The 24670-nt window shown below is 39.1% G+C and overlaps 1 protein-coding gene and 1 long non-coding RNA gene across 2 annotated transcripts in view; both read left to right on the top strand.

Annotated features, from left to right (window-relative positions):
- The first annotated feature begins 1627 nt into the window (after window positions 1-1627).
- TXLNG (taxilin gamma) overlaps window positions 1628-24670 on the top strand; it is a 42672-nt gene continuing 19629 nt past the window's right edge. The window contains exons 1-3 of the mRNA XM_036912903.2: window positions 1628-1797; window positions 20577-20880; window positions 23095-23186. Of these exons, the coding sequence (XP_036768798.2) occupies window positions 1696-1797; window positions 20577-20880; window positions 23095-23186 (498 nt within the window). The 5' untranslated portion in view covers window positions 1628-1695. The remainder of the gene's footprint in view (window positions 1798-20576; window positions 20881-23094; window positions 23187-24670) is intronic.
- Window positions 1804-14621, top strand: LOC118926262 (uncharacterized). The gene is made up of 3 exons (XR_005030388.2): window positions 1804-1980; window positions 10918-11034; window positions 13160-14621. It is a non-coding gene; the product is annotated as an uncharacterized LOC118926262 (long non-coding RNA).

Here is a 24670-nt window from a genome sequence, read left to right on the forward strand (position 1 = left end):
AACACATATAAATAAAATTGATACAACTAAATATTTTTCATTTCTCGTAAGACTTGAGGTCACTTGCATAGTTCTTCTGTTTTTTTAATAAAGATAACTAGTGATTTTTTTGTTCCATACATACTTATACTCAAATACAGAAAATCATGAAGTAAAAATACTTCCAAATCTCACCACCCAGGAAAAAACATTATTAACATTTTGATTAATATCCTTCTAAACATCTCTTTATAAACATATACAGGCAATTCTATATAAATGGATATTTTTTACAGCTCACTATGTATGTACATTTTTAGATCAATTTAAAAAACGTTAATCATTTTTAGTAGCTATATGATATTCTATTGTACCATAATTTAATTATGGTGTATTTTAACACTCAAGTCCCTGGATGGGTTAGAAGCATTACTGATAGATTCTGCATCTTGCTGGGACTTTTGACTTTAAGAATGTGAGGCATTAACTTTATATAGAACCTGGGTATGGGTTCATTATCTACTGCTCTAGTTTTGAAATCTGAAAGCCAGACTGAGGTGTTCTGACCATGAAATAACATTATAGCACTTTACCCTAATTTACAGCTATAGTTAAAATAGATGGAATTTCCCCCAAATTGATATTTTATTCTCATGTATGTTATTACATTTTTGGCGTCCGTTATGGCTGTTCAGTCTTCATCTCTAATAAAAAATGGTATAGAATTTGCACAAATTTTCATTGAGTTATTTAATATGACAGGATTTCATGACGGTCTATGACTTTCAGAGGGTCGGTCATTGGCGATCTCGTTCCATCAGATGGAAATAGTGGAATATCTCTGAAGAAAACTCCACCCTCCGCTCTAGTCACGTCAAGAAAAAAATCGATTCAACAAATGAGTTTGTTAAAAAAAATTCAGTAACGTAACGACTGGCGGAGAAAGCAGAATATTCGACATGTATTAAGCGCCAACTAAATGCGGAGAACTGTGCTAGAAGTCGGGGCGGTACAGCCAAGGTGAATAGGATGCAGCCCTCATCCAGCAGAAGCTCGGGACAGGTAAACGGTGCAGAGAGCTCTGGTGGCGGGGCAGGTGTCCCGCCAGAAACCTCAATTTCTGAAAGCCATTAATTACATCTCTCCTGCTTGAAAATCAAGAAGTATTTCCCCTCAGCCCCAAATCATTCGGACTCAATACCGAAGAAGAGCATCAAAAGCAGAAACGCAACGTGTCCCGAATCTCGCTCCTTCCCAAACACTGCAATAGTTCTGAACTTTTCCCACAGGGTAACAGAGAGTACCTTCCGGTATCTGTACATCGCCCGCAGAAAACTACAAGCCCCAGTAGGCTGCACGCGCGGCACAGTGGCTGCTCTTCCCGTCCAGGGATGCCGCATTACAGGGCCACCCGATCCGCGCCGGCGAGCGGTAGCCGCGCAGCCTGCTGGGGCTTGTAGTCGGCTCCAGACTCCCTTTCCTGTCCGCTCAGGCACGCGCGGCCTAGGTTTGCCCTTCGGCCCCGCAGAAGCACAGCCCTGGTTTCAATGCTCCCCACCCCCATTCCACTCCATCCCTTCGGGTACCAACCTCCTCCGGTCACGTGAGAAGTCTTGCGTGTTGCGATTGGTCGTGGGGGTTCAGGGGCGGGGCGCGAGGCCGAGCGAGGTTCAGTGCCCCTCGTCGGGCTGCTTGTTTGGCTGCTACCGTCACCTCATGGCGACGCGGGTAGAGGAGGCAGCGCGGGGAAGAGGCGGCGGCGCCGAGGAGGCGACTGAGGCCGGACCGGGCGGACGGCAACGCAGCCCGCGGCAGAAGGTCAGTGTTGGTGGCGCCCCCGTTGGTGCCGCGCTGGGAGAATGCTCGGGCTCGCTTTTTCGGGATCCACCTCTTCACTCTCCCCGTTTACCTTTAGCCACGGGACGAACATCCGGCCCTCTTTCCTCCAGGGGGTGACGACAGTGGGAGCAGGTGGGGAAGAGTGGGACCGGGATGGATGAGGTGAGAGGGGACACAGGTTGTGGTTTGCGGGTTCGTGGCGGACGGGGTAGCGAGAGGGCTGGGGGCGCAGCCTGCCGTGAGGGGGAAGGGGTGCGCGGCGGGGGCGCGCCGGGTGTGACAGCCACGTGCGGCCGGCGCCGCGGAGCCCCAGGCGCCAGGTGTTCTCTCTCCCAGCCTACGCCCTCCGTGTGCTCCTCGATGCTCCCTGCGCTGGGCGCCGCCGCCGGGGGGCTGCCTGGGGTCAACCGCCTGGCTCTGCTCGCGCCAGGCAGGTGCGCAGGGCGCGCCCGGGTGGCGCGGGCAAGGTTGTTGCGCAGTAAGAAAATTGCGCGGGAGCCGGGGTTACGCTGCGCCCCCCTTTCTCTGCCCCACCCCCCGCCCCGCGCTCCCTGCCACTGGAGGGGCTGCTCGCCCCCGGGGCTGGTCTCTGGGTGCCACGGGCCCGGCTGCACATGGGGCCGGGAATGGGGAGGCGATGCTGGAGAGGACCTCCGTCCCGCAGCGTTGGGAGCAGCATCACTTGATAGCCGGTCTTCCCAATCCAGTTCTCCCCACTCCTTGCTCTTTATTTCCCCCTTTTCTTCCTTTTTTTTTTGGTGAGCGGAAACTTGAGCGCCTCCCCCTCTGGCCTTTGGTCTCTTTCTCTTAATCTGGGAGACAGGCTGGACCGTTCCCCTTGCCTTACTTGACTCACGTCGAGTTTTCAGTGTCTCCTTGGATACAGGAAAATCGAGACCTTCCGAATGGGAGAATTCCACTTGTTCTGGAGTCAGTGGGTGGAGTTCGGAAAGGATTGCACAACGGGATCGGGTACAGGGCTTTTAGGACCCAGGAATGGAGAACTGCGGGAAAAGGGGCTGGAAAGATGAAAACTGTCTCCTTTTACTTTCATTTGAACAGATTGAAACGTTCAACTTGTTGGAAGTCCTGCTTGATCACTGAAGGCTATTTAATACTACTTAATTATGCATATGAGTACTCTTAAAAATCACTCCCGTATGAAATTACAAAATAATATTTTTCTAATGCGATTCAGGAACCTGAAAAGGGAGAACAGAGGTTAGGTTTACATCTGAGCACCGTGTCAAGAATTAGCTTTTGGGGCCTGTTTCTAAGGTCAGGTATTTTCCTGTCTTTCTGCATGAGGGTGTTACTACTTCTCAATTACCTCCTTTTCTCTCGCTTTTGTACTCTAAAAGACCCAGTACTCGAAGGACTGAAAAGGAAGCTGTGGACCAAATGTGCCCTAGGGATTCAACACTGTCACTTTGGACACCTCACTTACTCCCTGAGGGTGGGGAGCCAATCTGTGTTTGATTTCATAGGTCCCCCAGGGGAGGACTCTGATAAAAAGCCACTGCAATTGAGGACATAAGTTCCCTTTTATGCCGCTGGGAGAAAGACAAAAAGTGAATTAGGAGTTGAGGTTTAATCAACTGGCATTTTAAACCAACCAGGATAAGAGGTAATGACCCTTTGAGGCAGGCTCCGGTTACCAGCTGGATATGAATAGTCGTGTGTGTCTGTACTGGCTCATTTTTGTTTGCTTACCTTGTGCACCTTTTTTTCTCTTTTGCTCTTGCTTTTCTGGACATCTTTTTTCCCTTTGATTTACGATTGACTGTGACATGGAATTGAAATACACAGTTAAATATTAGTTTTTGAATTTTCATTTTGAAAAGTTGGATTTGTCTGCAAAAATCACTTTTAAGCTCTTTCTCATTACCCTTACTTTTTCATTTCCTCTGGGTCACTGACTTGAAAAAATATTCCTAATTCTAACGTGAGCTGTGCTCTGTTTTTCAGGAATTAGACAAGATGTTTAACTGAATTGTTTGAAAACATTGAAGGAATGAAGGGAGAAGTGACTGTTGTACTTACTATTGGGTTGCATTATGACACTTAAAGTGAAACAGTGGAGATGGGCCCTTGTTGGTTCCTGGCTGTTTTAAACATCTACTTAATTATTCTTGACCTCAATTAATTGTAACATTGGTTCAAAACTGTATAAATTTGGTCTCCTGATAGCTTTTTCTTCTAAAGTTAACCCTTAACAGTACATTTCTAGAGGTCTCTTGAATTGTCTAGAACTGTGCTAATATGATAGTCACAAGCTGCACATGGCTATTTAAATATTAATTTAAATTAAGTAAAATAAAAAATTCCATTCCTCACACATACTAGCTACACTTCAAGTGTTCAGTAGCCAGTGTGACTAGTGGCTGTTGTATTAGAGCAGATCTAGAATGTTTCTATCATTGCATAAAGTTATGTTGGACAACATTGGTCTGAAAAGATGGGATATACATTGTCAAGTATTCAGGCATTTTTTAGATCACCAAGCTCAGTCATATGACTTCTTAAATCCCTATGTAGAATTAGTTTTATAGGATTCAGTTTGAAAAATTACTAAACTTTTCTTTGGAGCAGTTTAAGGATTACAGAACAAATGAACATAAATTACAGAGTTCCCATATATCCCACCCCCACACCACCCATTCCCCTATTATTGACATCTTGCATTACTGTGGTGCATTTGTTAGAACTGATGAGCCAATATTGATATTACTAACTAAAGTCTGTAACTTACATTAGGGTTCATTCCTGATGTACATTCTAACAGTTCTGACAGATGTATAATGGCTTATAATCCACCATTACAATATCAGAGATGGTAGTTTCATTGCCCTAAAAACTCCCTGTTTATCCCACTCTCCCTTCCCCCAAACTGCTGCTACCACTGATCTTTTTACTGTCTCTATAGTTTTGCCTTCTCCAGAATGTCTGAGGTTTTTCTGTTTTTGCTTTTTTAAAACTAGATTTCTGTTTGGGAATGTTAAAATTTATTTAACTACTGTTTAACTTATTTTTAGGTCAATAAACCATTTGGAAGGATAAAGACATATGGAACCTAGGCCTCAAATTAACAAAATATTACATATACCGCCCTCTAGTTTTTACAGTGTATCTGCACATACATTAACTCTTTCAGCATTACTTGCTGCTATGGAAAAGGATGGGCAGCTGACATTGCCCTCATTTACAGGTGACAAACTGTTCAGCAGGGTCAAGTGTTTTGCCTAAGGGTTGAAGCTGAGTCAAACCCAATAACCTTTCATCTACACTACAATAGTAAGTAGTGTAGTAGTGGATAAATAGTATGGATTTTGAAGTCAAGACTCTTGGCTCTCTGCCACTTACTTACTAGCTGTGCAACCTTGGGCAAGTTACTCAATCTTTCTAAGCCTCACTACATCATCTGTAAAGTGAGGGTGATGCTAATACCTATCATGTGGGGTGAAGAATAAGAGCTGATGTGAGCATTTAGCACAATACCAGGCATGTAGAATTTTACTTGATTTGGTGGGAGCAAGAGGAAGGATCCATTCCTCTTGCTTTAAGGTGCTATTAATTTTGTAAATCCATTTCCAACTCTTGTTTTCTTCCTTCACTCTTCCTAGAATTTCTCTTTGAAGACATAATAAGAAATCAGGTCAGAACGGGACAAGAGTATAGTATAGGGTAGAAAGAAAATATTTCATTATCTTGTTTTTCTTCCCATTTGCAGAGTAGATGCATTTCCACTCTTCTGGCACAAAGATTTAAGTAATAAGAGTCAAAGTATTGTTGGCTGTCATCAAGCTTTGGTAAATTTCATTTTCATGGGGAACTAAGCAGGCAAAGCAGTAATGAGAGCAGCCCAAATACAGCACATTTCTCTAGTATGTTTTTTGATCATAATATGCCACCTTTATTTATTATGCCACTGGAAGGTGTTCTATGTGTTACTTTGTGTGTCATTTATATTGGTCTTGACTACAGTAGTTTTATTTAGGAATGTGTAGGTCAAATGGAGATGCCATAAATAGGGTGTGTGTGATTTTGCTTTTGTGTGGGATTCTTCACTGATGGATTTTTCAATAAGTATGCTGTTCAGATTTTACACTTTTCAGGGAGTTGTGTTTCAGAGGAAAGAAATTGGAGTTCTCGTTGTTCCTGCACTGTGCCAGGCACTTAAAACATACTTGGATTCTAATACCTCCTTACTTCTGCAGAGTAGGTAGTATCCCCAGGTATACAGATAAGGCATCTGAGGCCCAGGCCAAAAAAAAAAAATTGCTTAAGTACCATTGCTCACCGTGAAGTTGGCATAGAGTGGTATATAATTGTGTAATCAGTAGTGCAACTGATGAACCTGAGTACATGGGTGCCCTCTGCTTACCTGGTGCAATTCCCACATGTCCAACACCAAATTCAATGGTGAATTTTTCCCCTACATATATGTGACAATAACAATATTATACACAGCAGTAATAGTATAACTTCGTTTGGGTACCCGGACCCGATTCCAGTGTGTGTAAATATGTGGGAGGGGGTCTTCCCACACATACTTAGAAATTCTCTAACACCAGCAGGGTATCGGAGAACTCAGTTCTGTTGCTATCTGCCTGGAGACAGCACCAGACTCCCAGGTTAAGGGTTCCGTCCTACAATAATACTGTCCTCTACCCCCCAACTCCAGACACCTGTCACAAGCCCCAGGCAGTTACCCATGCTTCTGACCAACTGGCTACTGATTGGAGGTTCCCATGACCTCCCCTTTATGTTCAATTAATTTGCTAGAGTGGCTCACAGAACTCAAAAACACGTTTACCAGTTTGATAAAGGATACTATAAAGGAAACAAGTTAGCAGCCAGATGAAGAGAGACATAGGGCAAGGTCCCAAATAAAGGAGCTTCTTTCCTTGTGGAGCTTGGGGCCTGGCTTGGTGGCACATGGAAGCATCTGGTTCCCCAAGCATAGAAGCTCTCTCCAACCAAGAAGCAGGATCCAACTGAGCAGAGCAGGCAGAACAGAGAGAGCTCTTCTCCAGCATTTTTGTGAGGGCTTCATTGCATAGTCATGATTGACTAAATTATTGGCCATTGGCTGATACACCTCTAGACCCCGCCCCCCCGCCCTTGCGTGGGGGTCCAAATAGCTCATTACCATGACAAAACACCTGTTCCACTTTTAAGACTGCAGTGTTTTCAGGTACTGTGGGTGAAGACCAGTATACCTGGGAAATACATATTTGGTCATATGAATGACCAAATATGTATTTCTTATAACATATCACACCTAGTGAATTCTAACCTGATATCTCCACAAAATCCCTTTGCCTCTTCCTCCCCTTCCAACCCCTGCAGTTCCCGACATGATTATGTAGGATTGGTTCTAACATGATTATTAGTAACTTTTAATTAATGGATGTAACAGTATTTAAAATGTATAAAGTAGTGTACATATTTAATATAGTGTTCATCAACATGGAGAATTAGCTATGTTTAAAATTTTCCCAAGTGGGTATTTCTAAAAGCGGATTAAAACAGATGAGGTGACCCTTAAAGGGTTTGAATCCCAAAAATATGTTTTTATGATTCAGTTTATTTCCTACTTGAAATTCTCTTGGTATTTATAATTACTGAAATTTTATTATTTGAGGCAAAAGACACATAACATGAGCAGTGTTCTCTTATGCTATCAAAATAATACTATTGGCATTTATTGCTCAAGGTGTTGATTGCATTCAGTTAAATTTCCAAAATGTCCCTGGAATGACTCCCACTATCCCTAACTTCCCACTCTGTAGTCTGCCACAAGTAATATTGCTAAACCACTACTTGCTCACTTTTCTTCTTTCTCTCTTTTCAGAAAGGTCAAAGTAGAATAATTTGACAAGGAAGATGTACCAGTAGCTTAGACGCACATTTCTTTAAGGATTTTTTGGATTGACATGTGGGCTGTATTAAAGTGAGGATACAGTTACTTTGTGTAATTTGCAAATAGATCCTTGTTCAGATATTATAACAGTTCTGCTGCATGGTAGTAATTGATTTTCATTAATCTCTAATCTTTTTATAACTAGATGGTAGATGTACAGCCCTAGTTTACAGATAAGGAAACTGAAAGATTGACCTTCCCATGCTCCCCATGGCCACATAGAAAATAGTAAGTGGTATATTCAAAGGGCATGCTCTTTGGGCACCAAAGCTGTTACTCATATGCCAGGTGTCTTGTGTTCTTTAACATATTTCTTGAGGATATGTACTCCCTCTTGAATGTGAGCAAAACTTGCTAGTAGGTAAAACAAATAATAGTTTTTGCTAAATGAAGACAAATTGTGAATAGTGGGGTTGGGGCATTGTAGGTATAGCAAAGTTATTGTAATCTAGGAATTGGGGGAGTTTGGAGCTTACAGGCTTAATATCTTCTGTTCCATTCACTTAGGCCCTAGGTTGACCTTAAGATAAATGATTTAGTGAAAAAGACATATGCAACTCCAGCACTATTTACAATAGCCAAGAAATGGAAGCAACCTAAGTGTCCATCAGTAGATGAATGGATAAAGAAGATGTGGTACATATACACAATGGAATATTATTCAGCCATAAGAAGAAAACAAATCCTACCGTTTGCAACAACATGGATGGAGCTAGAGGGGATTACGCTCAGTGAAATAAGCCAGGCAGAGAAAGACAAGTACCAAATGATTTCATTCATCTGTGGAACATAAGAACAAAGCAAAAACTGAAGGAACAAATCAGCAGCAGACTCACAGAACTCAAGAATGGACTAACAGTTACCAAAGGGAAAGGGACTGGGGAGGGTGGGTGGGAAGGGAGGGATAAGGGCGAAAATGGGGCATTACAAATTAGCACACATAATGTAGGGGGGTGGGAACATGGGGAAGGCAGTATATACAGAGAAGACAAATAATGATTCTATAGCATCTTACTATGCTGATGGACAGTGACTGTAATGCGGTATGTGGAGGGGGACTTGATAATAGGGGGAGTCTAATAACCATAATGTTCAAGTAATTGTACATTAACGATATCAAAAAAAAGTTTAATGATTTAGGAGGTGTGCTGTAACTCCCTGCAAAGGTACCTCCAAGTATAATTTGGACAAATTGAAAAAGGTAGAGAAGGTTTAGAGAGACCCTTTTTAAAAACTTGTCTTAAAGTTCACCTGACATGATACTAACAAAGAGCTGAAGCAGTCTGGCTAAGTAGGACAAGTTAAAAAGAGAAGGCTTTATGTTTCAGAGATGCATCATGATTGATTAACATGGAACTACTGAAGGGTGACTTCATAAAACTAGGATGGGGATATTCCATTTAGGTATAGGTAACCCATAAGAGTAGGGGACCATTTTACATCTTAGGAGCCTGTGGCTTGATGCTAATTGTGTGACCCAGCTCCTGTCCCACTGCAAAATAGGTTAGCCCCACACATATTTTAGTAGTTTTTGGTGTTAAATCTTCAGATTTCCTGATCCGTTTTTGCTGCCTAGGTGTTTAGGCGAATACAGGTATTTCTCAGATTTATCACTGAATTTTAATTTTAGAGCTAGGAGTAATTTTGCAAATCATGGAGTCCTCTACCATAGCCGTAGAAGCTAAATGTGAAATCTAATGACATCATACTCATTAGAAAAGGCAAATAATGTGCAGTCTGATATGGATGTTAGCACCTGCTGCTATAGATAGTAGCACCTTTTACTGTAAGAGATCATGAGGCCAGAGAGGCTGTGTCCTAACTAGACCTTTACCAGACCTGTACTCATTCTTGACTGCTTCACCAGTGAGGGAAATCAGGTTCCCTCACCCTAACTTCAGCATTAGTTTGCCCCTCACTTTTTCTCGTTTACCTTTTAATGCCTCTGTGCTCCCCTGTCCTCACACGTACTGCAACAGTGTTTATGGAGCCTTCGGCTGCCATAAGTTAGGAGTTGGGACAACTCCTAGAATTTATCTTGCTTCCATTTTATCCCTCCTCAGAACTCTGTCATTGCTCTCACTTCACTCGTGTATTCATTTATTAATTTTTTTGGATAACAGCTTTATTGAGGTATAACGCCCATACCATATAATTCATCCACCTAAAGTGTACGATCCACAGAGTTGTGTGACCATCACTACATTTCCTTTTAATCTAACCCTGGAAGAACATACTCTCTGGAATGTTACAGAGAAAGATAAGAATTCAATCTCTGCTTTCCAAGTCCTACGACCATGGGCAAATTACTTAACATTACCTTAACACTGAGGTGATTTGTTCATCATACCTGCTTGTAAGATGGTTCTGGGGATTAAATGAGGAAGTACATCAAGTACTGTTGGAGAGGTTTCTGAAGGAGCCACAGGAAATGGCACCCTCTCCTGTCCTCACACCTGGCCCCAGGGCACATTCTCTAGAAATGGATTTGGTTGGTTATAGGGGCCAACATAGGGACCCCTCTCAGACCTTGGTTTGACTGAGCTGGCCTTCCTGTCTCCCTTGTTCCAGGACAGCAGGTGTCAAACTTTTTGGTTTCAGGATCTTTTGCACACTTGAAAATTATTGAGAACCCCAAGAAGCTTTTGTTGATGTGGGTTATATCTAATATTTCCCAGATTAGAAATTAAACAAACATTTTAAATTATTACCCATTTAAGAAATGGTGTTGTGTTAGTTATCTATTGCTGTGTAACAAATCACACCAAAACTTAGTGCTTGAAACAACATTCAGGATTTGTCAGTTTCGGTAGGTCAGGAATCTGGGTGTGGCTTCACTGGGTCCTCTGCTTCAGGGTCTCTCATGGGCTGCAGTCACCTGAAGGCATCACTGGGAAGGATCCACTTCCTACCTTGCTCATGTGGTGGTTGGCAGGATTCAGTTCCCCATGGGCTCTTGGATTGAAGCCTCAGTTCCTTGTGAGCTGGTGGCCAAAGTCTTCTCTTGGTACCTTGCCACATGGCCTTGCCATAGGCATCTCACAACTTGTCTGCTGACTTCAACAGAAAGAGCAGGAGAGTCCCAGCACAAGAGAGAAGGAAATTGCAGTCTTTTGTCACGTAGTCATGTAAGTGAGTGACATATCTCACTTTTTCCGAATTCTCTTCATTAGAGGCCAGTCACCAGGTGCAGCCTACACTCTGGGGAGGGGGTTATGAAGGTCATGGATACCAGGAGGATCACTGGGATTATTGGGGGCCATATCAGAAGCTGCCTACCACACATTAACGTAAGTGTTTTTTGAAAATTAAAAATCACTGATTTTCCAAAATAAAAGTCAGAAGAATAGCATTGTTTTACATTTTTGTAGACTTCAGTGAGTGGCTTGATAGGAGACAGCTGAATTTTCATACCTGCTTCTGCATTCAGTCTGTGGCAATGTACCATTTTACTTGAAGTATATGAAGGCAATCTGTATTCACATATAGTCAGAATAGGGAGGAGTGTTTAATAGTTTCTTTAGATAATTGTGGAAATTCTTTGATACTATACCAGAACTTGGCAAATAGTAGTTCTTGAAGGTTAGTTGCCATTGTGGGATCTGAAACCCTATTGAATTTTATGTACTGTTTTATTAATATGTCACTTTACCTGTTAAAAATAAAAACTCTTTAATTTCATTTTATTCCTTTGTTGTGACACAGAACAAAGTAAGTAGTAAAACAGACTGTTTAAGAGGAGGCATTGAGTTATGTAATACATATTTTAAAGACTTTGGTCTAAAATGGTTAAAACAATTTTGAAATGAATGATAGATAAAGTGTTAGCTATGTGGAAAACTTTGCTATCCAGAATAATTCTTTGAAAGGTTAAAATAACCTTACTATATAAACTATTTTAAATGACATAGATAGCTAAAGTCACTTTTCTAATTTAAAAAGCACATGAACCCATCAACTCCATCTACCAATTTAAAAAAATTAAAAAGTTAAAAAGCACATGAAAATGTCATTTTTTAAATAGCTTTGTTTGTGAAGTTTGTGTGTGGAAATGTAAAAGCCTCCAAAAATACTGGAAACTTTTCGGAGGGAGGTTTATATTTAAAAAACCAAGTAAGACCAACAGCTGATGTTCTGAGGGCTGTAGAGTATCGCTGATATCGTTTGGTATCTTCCAGTGCAGTCTGCCTTCACTGGCCCACAGTGGGCTGGGCAAGCATGCACTCTTGTCCTCACATTCCTGTTTGGTAGTTGACAACCCTTAGGGTAAGTTACTAGAAACATGGGGTTGAAAGGATTTTTAGAGATAATTTAGTTTATTGTTAGAAAAGAGTTTAAAAAACAAAACACCTGACTGGCTTAAATAATCACTTTGAATTATTTAAAAATATCCCTAACCCCAAATTAGTCCTGTCCTGTCCCCATAAATCTCAGAGTTAATCACTGTTAAAACTTCTGCAGCTCTTTCCCAATGTTTTACTAAATTCATACTGGTATAAAAGCATGCTGTGTATTTTTAGATACTTAATTTCTTAGCCTTATTTTATAACTGCATGAGAGCTGTTTGACCTTTCATTTTCTAAGGTTGATGTATGAAGGGAGAGGAACTTGTAATGGAGAAAACATAGGCCTTTAAGTTCAACAGACCTCATTTTGAATTATGCTGGCCCCTTTTACTGAGTTTAATATGATCTCAGGCAATTTATTTAACCTCACTAAGTTTCATTTTCCTTATCTGGGAACAGTAAGACCCACCCCTCAGTGGGGTGTGGTAGGTTAAATGGGGTAACAGGGCTTGTAGGTTCTCAGGGTTTTCTTTACCTGCTTGATAAGTTTCTCTGAGACTCTGTGGTAACCCAAGGCAAGATAACCATCTCTCCCTAGGACAGTGTGTAAATGTGCACAACCTTTGCCACGTGCTCCCTCTGAAGGTCCAGCTTGGCCCTCCATGGCAAGGACTGAGTGATTTCTGCTATCGACACATGCACTGGTTAAAGGCATTCAATCTTATTTAAGCAGATGATAGTTGAAATAATTAGGAAGTGAATGTGGGTGTGGCTTTTTTGTTTTCTATTTAGGCCAGTCTTAGTAAGTGAACAACCATTATTAAAAACATTTAATTTAAGCTCTTAAGCAAAATAAGCCAAAGAAATAATGGTTCTTTAGCTTCAAAAATATTTGAAAGATCATAAGTAAAAAATTGAAACTTAAAAATTATTCATCTTTCTCTTTATTCACAGAGTAGAAGGGAAAGAAACTAATTAAAATTTTTTTCTTTAGACTTTTAATTCCCATGTGATCTCAAGTTTCAAGTATATTGATCCAAAAAGCTATTACACATAGTAGGTGCATATAGAGTATTCATGTTTGTTTACAAAATTTTCCATAATAGTTACTTTTTGCTCCTACAATTAGTGGTTGGCAAACTGGTGGCTGTCCATTTTGAAGGCATCTCTTCACTTAAGGAGTCATCTTAACTCCATGTATTGAGAACGGTGGAAGGAAGACTGAGAAATGTATCCTTTGACAGAAGGGGAATGGCTGGGGTGGGAGATTGTTGGGGCTTAGAACACTGTAAACACGGTTGTGGCTGAATGACCTGCTCTCTCTACTGTCTGTCATGCTACAAGAGCTACACGTGCTGCTCATGACTATAGGCTGGTAAATAAAATGAAAATCTGATAGCTTTTGTTTTATGATTTTGTTCACGGAAAGGTTCAAATAGAAATTCATCTTGAAACTACTTATGTTGGTTTCATTTTCATTTGAGTTTGGGAATTTAAGTAAACATTTCCTTCCCCTCTTGCTTTCCCTAATGATAGGTGTTATAATAGGTATTATATTAGAGAACTCTATTCATCTTGGTATTTTTAAAAAAAACAACAAACTGTTACGAAGGTAACTCATGGTTTGTCCCTAACTCGAAAGATAAAAAGCAAGCATATTGTGAAATCTCAGTGTCCTTTCCCTCCTGTCTCCACCCATCCAGGTTCTCTCTGTTAATATGTTTCTTTGTATCCTTCTAAAGATTGTGTATGCTCTCCACTCATAAACTTATGCAGCCCCCACTCCCGGCATGCCTGCACCCAAATCGTGGCATATAGTACATACTATAAGGTATTTTTCTTTTCCCCCTTTTCAGCTTATCCTTACAGATCAGTAATTATACAACTACCTTATTGTTTTTTAACAGATACTGTATAGTACTCCATTGTATGGATGTACCACAATTTATCCAGACTAATATTAATTGTCATTTAGGGTATTTCTGATTTTTTTGTTATTACAAATAATGCTGCATAAATATCCTATGTATATCATTTCACAATTGTAATGGTTTATCTGTAGGAAAAATTGATAATGAATTTGCTGGGTCAAAGCATATGTGGCATGATGATTTTTTCCAACATTTTTTAGGAACATTTTTAAACATAACAGTAAAGTTGAAAGAGTTTGATGCTGGATATCTATATTGCCATCACCTGGATTCTACCACTGACAGTTTAACTATACTTGCCTTTTCACTTATCTGTCCATATACCTGTCCCTTCACCCATGGAGCCATGTTAAGTATGTACGTGTAGCTCTAACCCAAACCCTCATCAAGATATAGAGCATTCCTATCACCCTAGAATATTCCCTTTTGCCCCCTCCCAGACAGTCCCTACCCTGAATTAGACTCCTTAGTGGTTAAACCAATTTATCCCCCAACTAGAAGTGCTTGAGAGTATCCTGCACCCTTTCTGACACTGTGCAGTTAGTTTTTGATGTGCAAAATGGTATTTGGTAGTTTTAAGCTGCATTTCTCTTGTGAGTTAAGCATACAGTTTCTAAGTCACTTGTATTTCCTTTAATGTGAATTCTTCATATTGTTTGCCCATTTTTGTTGGGTTGTAGGTCTTAGCATGCTTTATTTCATTTGAGTAACCATTTACATTCAATAAAACATTCATATTTATCTACTGACTGCTTAGAATTTTTGATAAAGTTTACATATGTTCTATGATGCTTCCAGTGTTCTGTTACTAGTGCAAGTCATTGTCTTTTTAAAAATATTTTTAAATTCCAGGAGTAGTAAAAATTCACTGTAGTAACACTAGAAAATATAGTGAAAGAAAAAGAAGCACCATCCATAATTGTACCACTTAAAAGAAACCATTATTAATGTTTAGATGTATTTCCTCCCAACACATATGTGTGTGTGTATGAAATATATGATGCATAGTGTTTTGCAGTTTGTTTTTATGCATGGTATTTTGGGAGCTTCTTTCCCCATTGCTAAAGAGACTTCTATAAGATGGCTGAGCCAGAACAAGGATGTTTGTGCTGTAGACAAAGGATAGTCATGAAGCAGTAATATTGTCATGGTTAAGAGCATGGACTCGGAAGTAGACTGCCAGGGTTCAAATATGTGCCTTGCTATTTACTAACTGTGACCATAAGCAAGATACTTAACTTTACCATGCCTGTTTGCTCATCTGCAAAATGGAGATAATACTGCCCATCTTGTGATATTACTGTGAGGATTAAATTAGTTTATATAGGAAAGTTCCCACAGTAGTGCCTGGATGTAGTATTTGCTATTGAAATGTTAATAGCTGCTGCTGCTTTTGTTTTTTTTAAGAGATTGTACCCAAGAAAAGACATACAGGATGAGTATCAGAGGGCAGAGTAGGAAGTTGTATTGGACATATGATGTGGAATTTCTCTGCTTTAGGGGATTAGGGCTGAGGAATAATTTACAGTTTTAAGTTGTTGGCCTAAGAATTCACTTCATGTCAAGTAGTGCAGTGCCTCAAGTAGGTTCTTGAACAAATAGTCCTTTCAATAGAGAAATTGGGGCCTGCTCTTTCAAGAGTATTTGTAGACTAGGATGTGAATCAAGCCCAGCCAGAACTAGGCTTATACATAAACAAAAAGATTTTGTAGAGCCAAAGTAGGGCTTTCCTTGGCAAGTTTGAAAAATACATCAAAATTAGATGCATAGGAGAGAAGGGAAATATAATATTATCTTGCCTCTAATGATAATGTGAGTGGTATTTTTCTCTGACCTGTGTAGTAATGCTTGGGTAATTTCTATGGCTTGTTTTCAGCCATTTTGGCCCCTGTGTTCTCCATCAGTTGGCATTTAAGTACCTTTTATGCATAAGCTATTGTTACCTAAGAGGTTATACATACCAAATAAGTGATAATGTAATATGTGTGACAGTTTAAAGGTGAAAGGAGTGTCTGGAAAGACAAAAAAGAGGTACTAGTTAAAATTAGAGAATGATGAATTAAAATTAGAAGGACAACATGAGATGTGATGGTGTGTACTATATAGAGTTTGATTTAATATCCTTATTTATGCTCAGTGCCAGCAGCTATTATTTTGAGTTAGGTGAATGTTTTAGCCTTTCTAATGTCTTCAAACGTCTTCAACTCAGTGGTAGTTGTAATTGGCATATATGCCTTTAATCTGAAAGCCAGAGTAACGTAAATACATTTTGAAATAGGTGACTATATTGTTCCTTTCCTCCCAAAATTGAGAGAATGAAGAACAGTAATAAGAGAAAATATTTGCAAATCATATATCTGATAAGGGACTTGTATCTAGTATATATAAAGAACTCTTAAAACTTAATAATAAAACAACAAATAACCCAATTTAAAAAATGGTCAAATGATCTGAATAGAAATTATTCTAAAGGAGGTATACAAATGGCCAATAAGCCCATGGAGAGATTCTCAACACCATTAGTTATTAGATGAGATACTTTCACATCAACTATGATGGCTATAATCACAAAAATATACAATAACAAGTGTTGATGAAGAAGTCAAGAAATTGGAACCCTTATAACACTGCTAGTGGGAATATAAAAGGGTATAGGTGCTCAGAAAAACAGTGTGGCAGTTCCTCAAAAGGCTAAACATGGAGTGACCGTTTGACCCAGTAATTCCACTCCTAGGTATAGACCCTGGCAAAATGTAAACACATACCCCCAACAAAGACATATATTAATATTCATAAGTTATTCATAATAGCACAAAAGTTGGGAATAACCCAAATGTTCATCAACTGATGAATGGATAAATAAAATGTGGTATATCCATAAAATGGAAGATTATTTGGCAATAAGAAGAAATTAAATACTGTTTGTACTATATGGATATACCTTGAAATCATTATACTGTGTGAAAGAAGCCAGACACAAAAGGCTATGTATTGTATAATTCCACTTATATGAAATGTCCAGAATAACATCTGTAGAGATGGAAAGTACATTAGTTGCCCAGGGCCCGGGGGTTAATGGGAGGACTTGAGGTTTATAGCTGAGGAGTACTATTTTTTTTTTGAGGTGACAAAAGCATTCTAAAATTGTGGTAATCATTGCACAACTCTGAATACACTAAAAACCAGTGAATTGTACACTTAAATTGGTGAATTGCATCTCAACAAAGGTGTTACAAAAAATCACTAATAGAACTGAAAAACTGAAAATTAATCAATTCCATTCCTGAGGTACCTTTTTAATTAAAATTGATCCTAGGAGAGGCCTCAGGATTTCCTTGGTAAAAATTATTTATGCTCCCCCTTCTCCCAACAAATTGCTTGCTTATTTACATTTTTTGATATGACTCAGCACCACGTTTTCTGTCACTATGTGGGTTTTATTATTACATGTGTGAGAAATTCTATTAGAAATAAGCAATCTTCCATTTTAATTATCTTTTAACAGACTTTCATCAATATTTAAAGCCAATATTGTGATTTTTGTAGCCCTATTCTTACACTGATGGTTTTCAGGGAATAGGTTTAAGAACTTTTTTAAAAATCGGGAAGATTTGACCCAGGAATTCCACTCCTAGGAATTTACCCTAAGAATGCAGCAGCCCAGTTTGAAAAAGACAGATGCACCCCTGTGTTTATTGCAGCACTATTTACAACAGCCAAAAAATGGAAGCAACCTAAGTGTCCATCAGTAGATGAATGGATAAAGAAGAGGTGGTACATATACACAATGGAATATTATTCAGCCATAAGAAGAAAACAAATCCTGCCATTTGCAACAACATGGATGGAGCTAGAGGGGATTGTGCTCAGTGAAATAAGCCAGGCGGAAAGAGACAAGTACCAAATGATTTCACTCATCTGTGGAGTATAAGAACAAAGAAAAACTGAAGGAACAAAACAGCAGCACAATCACAGAACCCAAGAATGGACTAACAGTTACCAAAGGGAAAGGGACTGAGGAGGGTGTGTGGAAAGGGAGGGATAAGGGCCGGGAAAAAGAAAGGGGGCCTTACGATTAGCATGTGTAATGTGGGGGGGGGCGGGCACAGGGAGGGCTGTGCAACACAGAAAACGTAGTGATTCTACAGCATCTCACTATGCTGATGGACAGTGACTGTAATGGGGTTTGTGGGGGGGACTTGGTGAAGGGGGGAGCCTAGTAAACATAATGTTCTTCATGTAATTGTAGATTAATGATACCAAAAAAAAATCGGGAAGATAGTATTAATAGTACTCATTTTTTCTCTGTATTGCTTTTGTATAAAGGTCTCTGTTAATATTATCCATGTGCCCAACTAGTATATGGTAATTTAATATTCAATATAAAGTACAGGTGGAACTAGTATTAAATGCAGTATTAAAATGATCAGTTTGCATTTGTTTTGATATTAATACTTTTGTAGTATGTCATTTGGGCATGTTAGTAGCTTTAAGAAGTTTCTGCAGTAATGAAATTTAACAAAAGATGTTTCCTAAAATTTCCTCACGAATATTTTGTAAACTTAATACCCATGGATTACACTTGGGAAACACTGCTCTATGGAATGCATTACATGTGGAAGTGAATTTTTAAATTTTGTTGAAAGAATATAAGAGTCTTTTCAATATTTATAAGTTTTCAGGCTTAGAATGTGGCATCAAACCATAACTCTGGAAATAAACAACCCGTTTCCCTTAATGCATTGTTTTTTTTTTTAAGAAATGAAAAGTATTACATGCACATTATTTTAAAAGTACCATGAAAAGCAACAAATTTCTAATCTCTCCCCAGAGGAAAATACTTGTTTAGGTTCTTCATAACTCTTGTATAAATTACAACTTTAAAAATAAGCCTTATTGAAGTGAAACACATTCAGAAAAGTATACAGATTATAAATGTTTAGGCTTGATGGATTTTCACAAACAGAACATCTGTGTTACCCCATGTAGATCAACAAATAGAATATTACCAAGCACCCCAGAAGGCTCTACCCACAATGGCAACCACTATCTTAATTTCCAGCACCACCAATTAGCTTTTTTTGGACTTTATATATAAATAGTTTCCTACGATATGTATTCTTCTGGCACCTTCATTGCAACATTCTATGAGAGTCATCTCTGTTGCTGCATCTAGCAGTAGTTCATTCTCATTGCTAGATGGTGTGAACATACTCTAATATACCATTCTTCTGTTGATAGAAATTTGAGTTGATTCCTTTTTGGGGGCAATTATAAATAGTGCTGCTTTAAACATTTTTGGCCTTTGGTTTCACATATGTACACAGTTGGGTAAAATCCAGGAATAGAATTAACTCGATTGGAAGGTATCCATATTGCCAAAGAGTTTTTCAAAGTGGCTATACCAGTTTGTTCTTCCAGAAGCACAGTACTTGATTTATCAGCGTTGACTATAAAATATAAGAATTTAGTTTTCTTAAACTCTTCATCCCCTGCTACTTGATACTTTATTTTTAGTTCTTCAGTTGGATTGTGAATTCAGATAATAAATCTCTGTTCTCCTGTTAACTTTGGAAAGTAGCTTTTGTCCATTTGTGATAAAACAAAGATGAGACATGTCCCGCTTCAATTGTATTATTTAGAAAAGGAAGAGGCCCCTTTCACACAGGAATTTAACAGAATTTAAATTTGTGCCACATCATATGACCAAGTAGTGTTAAGGGGAGAAAAGAGCCCCCTATGTATATGGGGTTAACAATATGATAGAAGAGAGTGTAAGGTAAAGTTACTGATTTGAGAATAAAATACTAGAATAAAGCCATCTCCCATGCTTACTACCTATATTTGTTAGGGCAGGGATAGCTGCTGAAAATATTTTTTTCTCAAACTTTCTGTGGCTTAACATGAGAGAGAAATACATTTTCTTGCTTATCTAATAGGCCACCTGGGATTTCTTGTAAGAAGGGCAGCCTTCCTTACGTGTATGTGGGATTTGGGGGCCCAGTCTGCATTCAGCCAGAGTGGGGAAGAGACTCTGAAGAAAGAGCATGTGCTTCTAAGAATAAAAGTCTTGTTGCAGAAGAGACAGTCAACACTCTAGCTCACATTCCATTGGTGGGAACTTCACATGGGTGCCCCACTATGGAGAAGTAAGAGGCTGGGAAATGTAGTCCTGGGCTGAGCAGTGCCAGCTCCACAGGATTGGTGGAGCACACGTTTTTGCTGGATAACTAGTGAGCCATCTCAATCATCTCCTTGTAGATAAGGGCAGAATAATTAATATTCATTAACTTGTGATAATTTCATGTTTTTAAGGTGCTGATTGTTTTAAGTGGTGAATTGTTATAGGGAGGTAAGTGTAGATTTATCGCTAAGTGGCATTTCTTGTTCATTTGGTACCACTTAATTATGTAATTAGTTTTAACTTTAGTTTTCTTATACTTTACAGGTAGGTTACCTCTCAGTGAAACTTAGAAACTACCGTAGTCACATTTATTTTACAAACCACAAAGAAAGAAAGGAGCTGCCAACCTATGGTGTGCCACTGGTTGTAAATATTGATTACATTTGGTTTAACCCCCTTTTCCATCTTTTTCTCCTTCCTCTTCCATCTAGTTTGTGATTGGCACAATGGAAGAAGCTGGAATATGTGAGCTAGGGGTAAAAGCAGATACGTTGTGTAACTCTCAATCAAATGATATTCTTCAACATCAAGATGCAAATTGTGGTGGCCAAAGTGACAAGCATTCACTGGAAGAGGAGGAAGGCAGTGACTTTATAACAAAGAACAGGAGTTTGGTGAGCCCGGCATTCTGCACACAAGAGTCAAGAGAGGAAATTCCTAGGTGCGGAGCCCGAACAGATCCCCCTGATGGTCAGCAAGATTCCGAGTGCAACCGGAACAAAGACAAAACCTTAGGTAATAGTCTCTGTTCAGTGAATGGACATTTTCACATGCTGCTCATTTTTGACTTCTGTTTTCTTCAGCACAGGTGACTATGAACATGACCAAGGTGGGTGTTGTTTAGCTGATAAACCTCTTGTCCTCAGCAGGGCCAGTCTGCCCATCTGCTGCAGTATGTGCAGAGTAGGAAGTGATTTCTGTCTGAATAAGCAAGAGTTGGCTTTCTGGACAAAATTTGGGGCGATCTTGACAGAAGCAGTATTTGACTTGTCTTGTTTGCATCTTTAATGTAGTCTGACCAAAATTTACTGTGAAAACTGTGTATTCAATCACTTCATAGAAAAGCTAGTCAAAAAACTAGAGATGACGTAAAGTCGTCTGTAGCTCAGCAAGTAGGTTAAAACTGGCTTTCAGTGAGTGATATGTTCTCTTTCCTGCTGTTTGAGATTGAGGACTAAGAACGTGATATGTTAAATCTCATTATAAAATCTGAAATCCCCTTTTATTTTATCCTTACTGGTTGGCCCAAAGTTTTTAATACTAAGATTCAATGTTTGATTTGTATGGTTTTCTCTGTAGAATTACCCTTTTTATTAAATCTACTTTCTGCTAATTTGGAAAATGTAGAAATTTGTAGAAATATGAAAAATAATTTTAACTGCTTATAAACAAGACAAATTTCTTCAATGCCAGCAGCCCCAAATATATGTGTAAAAGCAGGTAGTGTTTTAAAAAGTTACACATTATGTTACCATGTGACCCAGCAATTCTACCTCCAGGTATGCACCCAAAAAGATGGAAAATGTGTTCACACAAAAACGTGTACAGGAGTTCTCATGGCAGCATTATTCGTAATAGCCAAAAAGTTCAAACAACACAGTTATGTGTCAACTGATGAAAAGATTAACAAAATGTGATCTATCTGCACAAAGGGAATGTTAATCCCACATGGGTGAACCTCGAAAACATTAAGTGAAAGGAACCAGACACAAAAGGCCACATACTATAATTCCATTTTCAGAATCAGCAAGTCCGTGGAGACAGAAAATAAAGTAGAGGTTGGTAGTGGCCTGGAGGAGGGAGCAGTGGGGGGAGTTTGGTGGGCCTGGGGTGATACAGATGTTCTGAGGTTAGACGGTGGTGATGGTTATACAACTTTGTGAATATATTCAGTTGTTCACTTTTAAGTGAAAAGGTGAATTTTGTGGCTATGTGAATTGTATCTCGGAAAAAAAACCGAGTGTGAGTTTTAAAGTCTTCAAAGAGTGACTGGGGAAAAAATTCTTCCTAAAAATTGTAGGTCATATTATAGACATTTCTTTTAAAATCCTTACTGGCCTTGGGCTGAATGAGAGAAGGTTTTGTTACCAATATTTTATGTGGATGGGAAAGTATTCTATTTTAAAGTCAGTCTGCTTTTTTTCCTTATAGCAGTCTATACCATGTAGCAAAGTAATTTTAATATATATTCTTAAATGAAATATCCTACATGTAAATAGCAAACATTTAAAAAAAATTAAAATGGTACTTACCACCCAGCTTAAGAAATAAAACATCACTTATTTTTTTTCCTTACTTATACATTTAAGGCATTATTACTTATTTAGAAACACCATTTGTCCCCTCCTGTCCTCAGTCACCTGCTTCTCTTTGCCAAAGTCCTTAAAATACTGCTAAGCTTTGTCCCCCAAGGGAAGAGTTATCTTTACGTCCTCTTATTTACACTAAACTTGGTTAACACACGGAATGTGCTTACTGAATCATCAGAAGTTACTTAAATTGTTCATAGGAGAAGACAGGTGTCACAAGTGATTACATGCCTCTCAGATATGTAGAGAGAACCATCTGAAATTGCCTCTGAACTTCTATATTTGTACTTGATTAGGAGGAAGCTTTTAAAAATATTCTGCCCTTTGTCTTAACTTGGACATTGGTGGTTAAGCAGCAGTATTTTTAAGCCTTCAGCAAGAGTTCTTACAAATAGCTAACAATGTTAGTGAGTGAAGAAATTTGGGGTGGGAGGGAGGGGTACCTGTTAATCCAGAATTTAAAAATAGATTTCTTAATTTAGCTCTTACTTCTAGTTATAGATCTCTTATTATTTCTAGTTGTAGGCATAAATTATTTTGCCCTGGATGTCAGAACATAGGAAGTGTTACATAGAATTTACAGGTTAGATTTGATGTCATTCTTCTTCTGGGACTTATTTCTTATCTTGTTAATCATCAGGAAAAGAAGTCTTATTACTGATGCAAGCCCTGAACACACTTTCAACTCCAGAAGAGAAGCTGGCAGCTCTCTGTAAGAAATGCGCTGATCTCGTGAGTATTAAATCAAGGCACAAGATCCGTATAAAATAGATGGCAAAATGTTATGTGCTTGATAAGCTTTTAAAAATATGATTTTGATGTAGCTTTAAATCTAAAATTATATTTTATTCCAGAATTGAAGAGGAGAATCTGATTTCTTGGGGCTTTTTATTGCTTGTATGACTTTATCTTACAAGGTTATAAGTACAGAATATCATAATGCTAAGATATGGCAAAAGCTGTCTGGAATTCAGTCTTCGATTTCTAAGTCACCCTTTTCATTCCTGTGTTGTGATGCTTCAGATGCCAGTCAGCTGGGGTGTAGTGGTTACCATATTTAACTTTTCCCAAGGGAATTCTAGAGATAAAGGCTTTGCCCATTGTGATTGAAACTGTGAGTTAGATGAAGTCATCTACTAAAACAATACTGTGTCTCAGGAAATATTTATTTAGCATCTACTATGTGCCAGGTATTCCTTTTTCCATCTTCCAAAGAAATGGACCTCATTTGTTCTGGGCCTGTGTTATTTCAAGGAGCATCAATTCTCTTTTTAAAATTATGAAAGCAGTCTCAACATGGAAACACTGCTATCCTATTTAAGTTGAAGAATGAGAAAGACATAGAACCCTTTGAAGTAAGGGTTGTGGGATATTTTTAGAATGAATTGTTCTAATATAAATGCTACAGTTAATGCCTTTTGTGAAATACTTATATGAATTGTCATTGGCAATTTTTATGCATTTCCATGTGTTGTGAAAGCAGTTATTCCGTATGATAAACATGACTTTGTCAATGACCAGCACTTAAAGTGAATTGTTTACTTATTACTCAGAGAACTACATTTACTTTCCTTCAGTTTATAAAGTAGTGCGTGAGTGCCCCCACATAGCTGGCATTCAGCAGTCTGGCACCTTCGCAGGAACCCCTGTGCATCAGTGAAAATGGCCTAGAATTGTACTAATGCAAAGATGGCAGAAAACATAGTGTGGTCAGGCTGTCAGCTTCAGGAAAGGAGCACTTCCATTGGCTCTGGAAGGCCATCCCTGTGGGTTCCATCCACAGGAGGAGACGCATGCAAGAAGTAGTGGAAAAAGAAGACACGAACCAAAAAGGGAAAAGAAAGCAAGCAGTGCAGAGGGTTAACTACTTGACCCTGTGTTGTGAAAACAGCAGACAGCAGTGAATGGATTAGGAGAAGAAAGGTCAAAGAGACTGCTGACGGGCAGTTCTCAGACCCAGTAGATCCTTGGGACTTTGGTTAAAAGGCACATTCTGATTCACTGTGCCTGGGTTGGGGCCTGGGAGTATGCATTTTAACAAGTTCCAGGTGGTAGTGGTGGTGATGCTGTCAGTCCTTGGCTCACACTTGAAGTAGCCAGGGTCTTGGGTGTTATTTTTGGGGGGTGGGGGGTATGGTTGTTTTTAAGCACTGGTAATAAATTACTACATTCATTTTAGAATGTGACACATTGAAGACCTGCCTAGTGAGTACTTT

This window comes from Manis pentadactyla, chromosome X (assembly GCF_030020395.1).
Source record: "Manis pentadactyla isolate mManPen7 chromosome X, mManPen7.hap1, whole genome shotgun sequence".
NCBI classification, from domain to species: Eukaryota; Metazoa; Chordata; class Mammalia; order Pholidota; family Manidae; genus Manis; species Manis pentadactyla.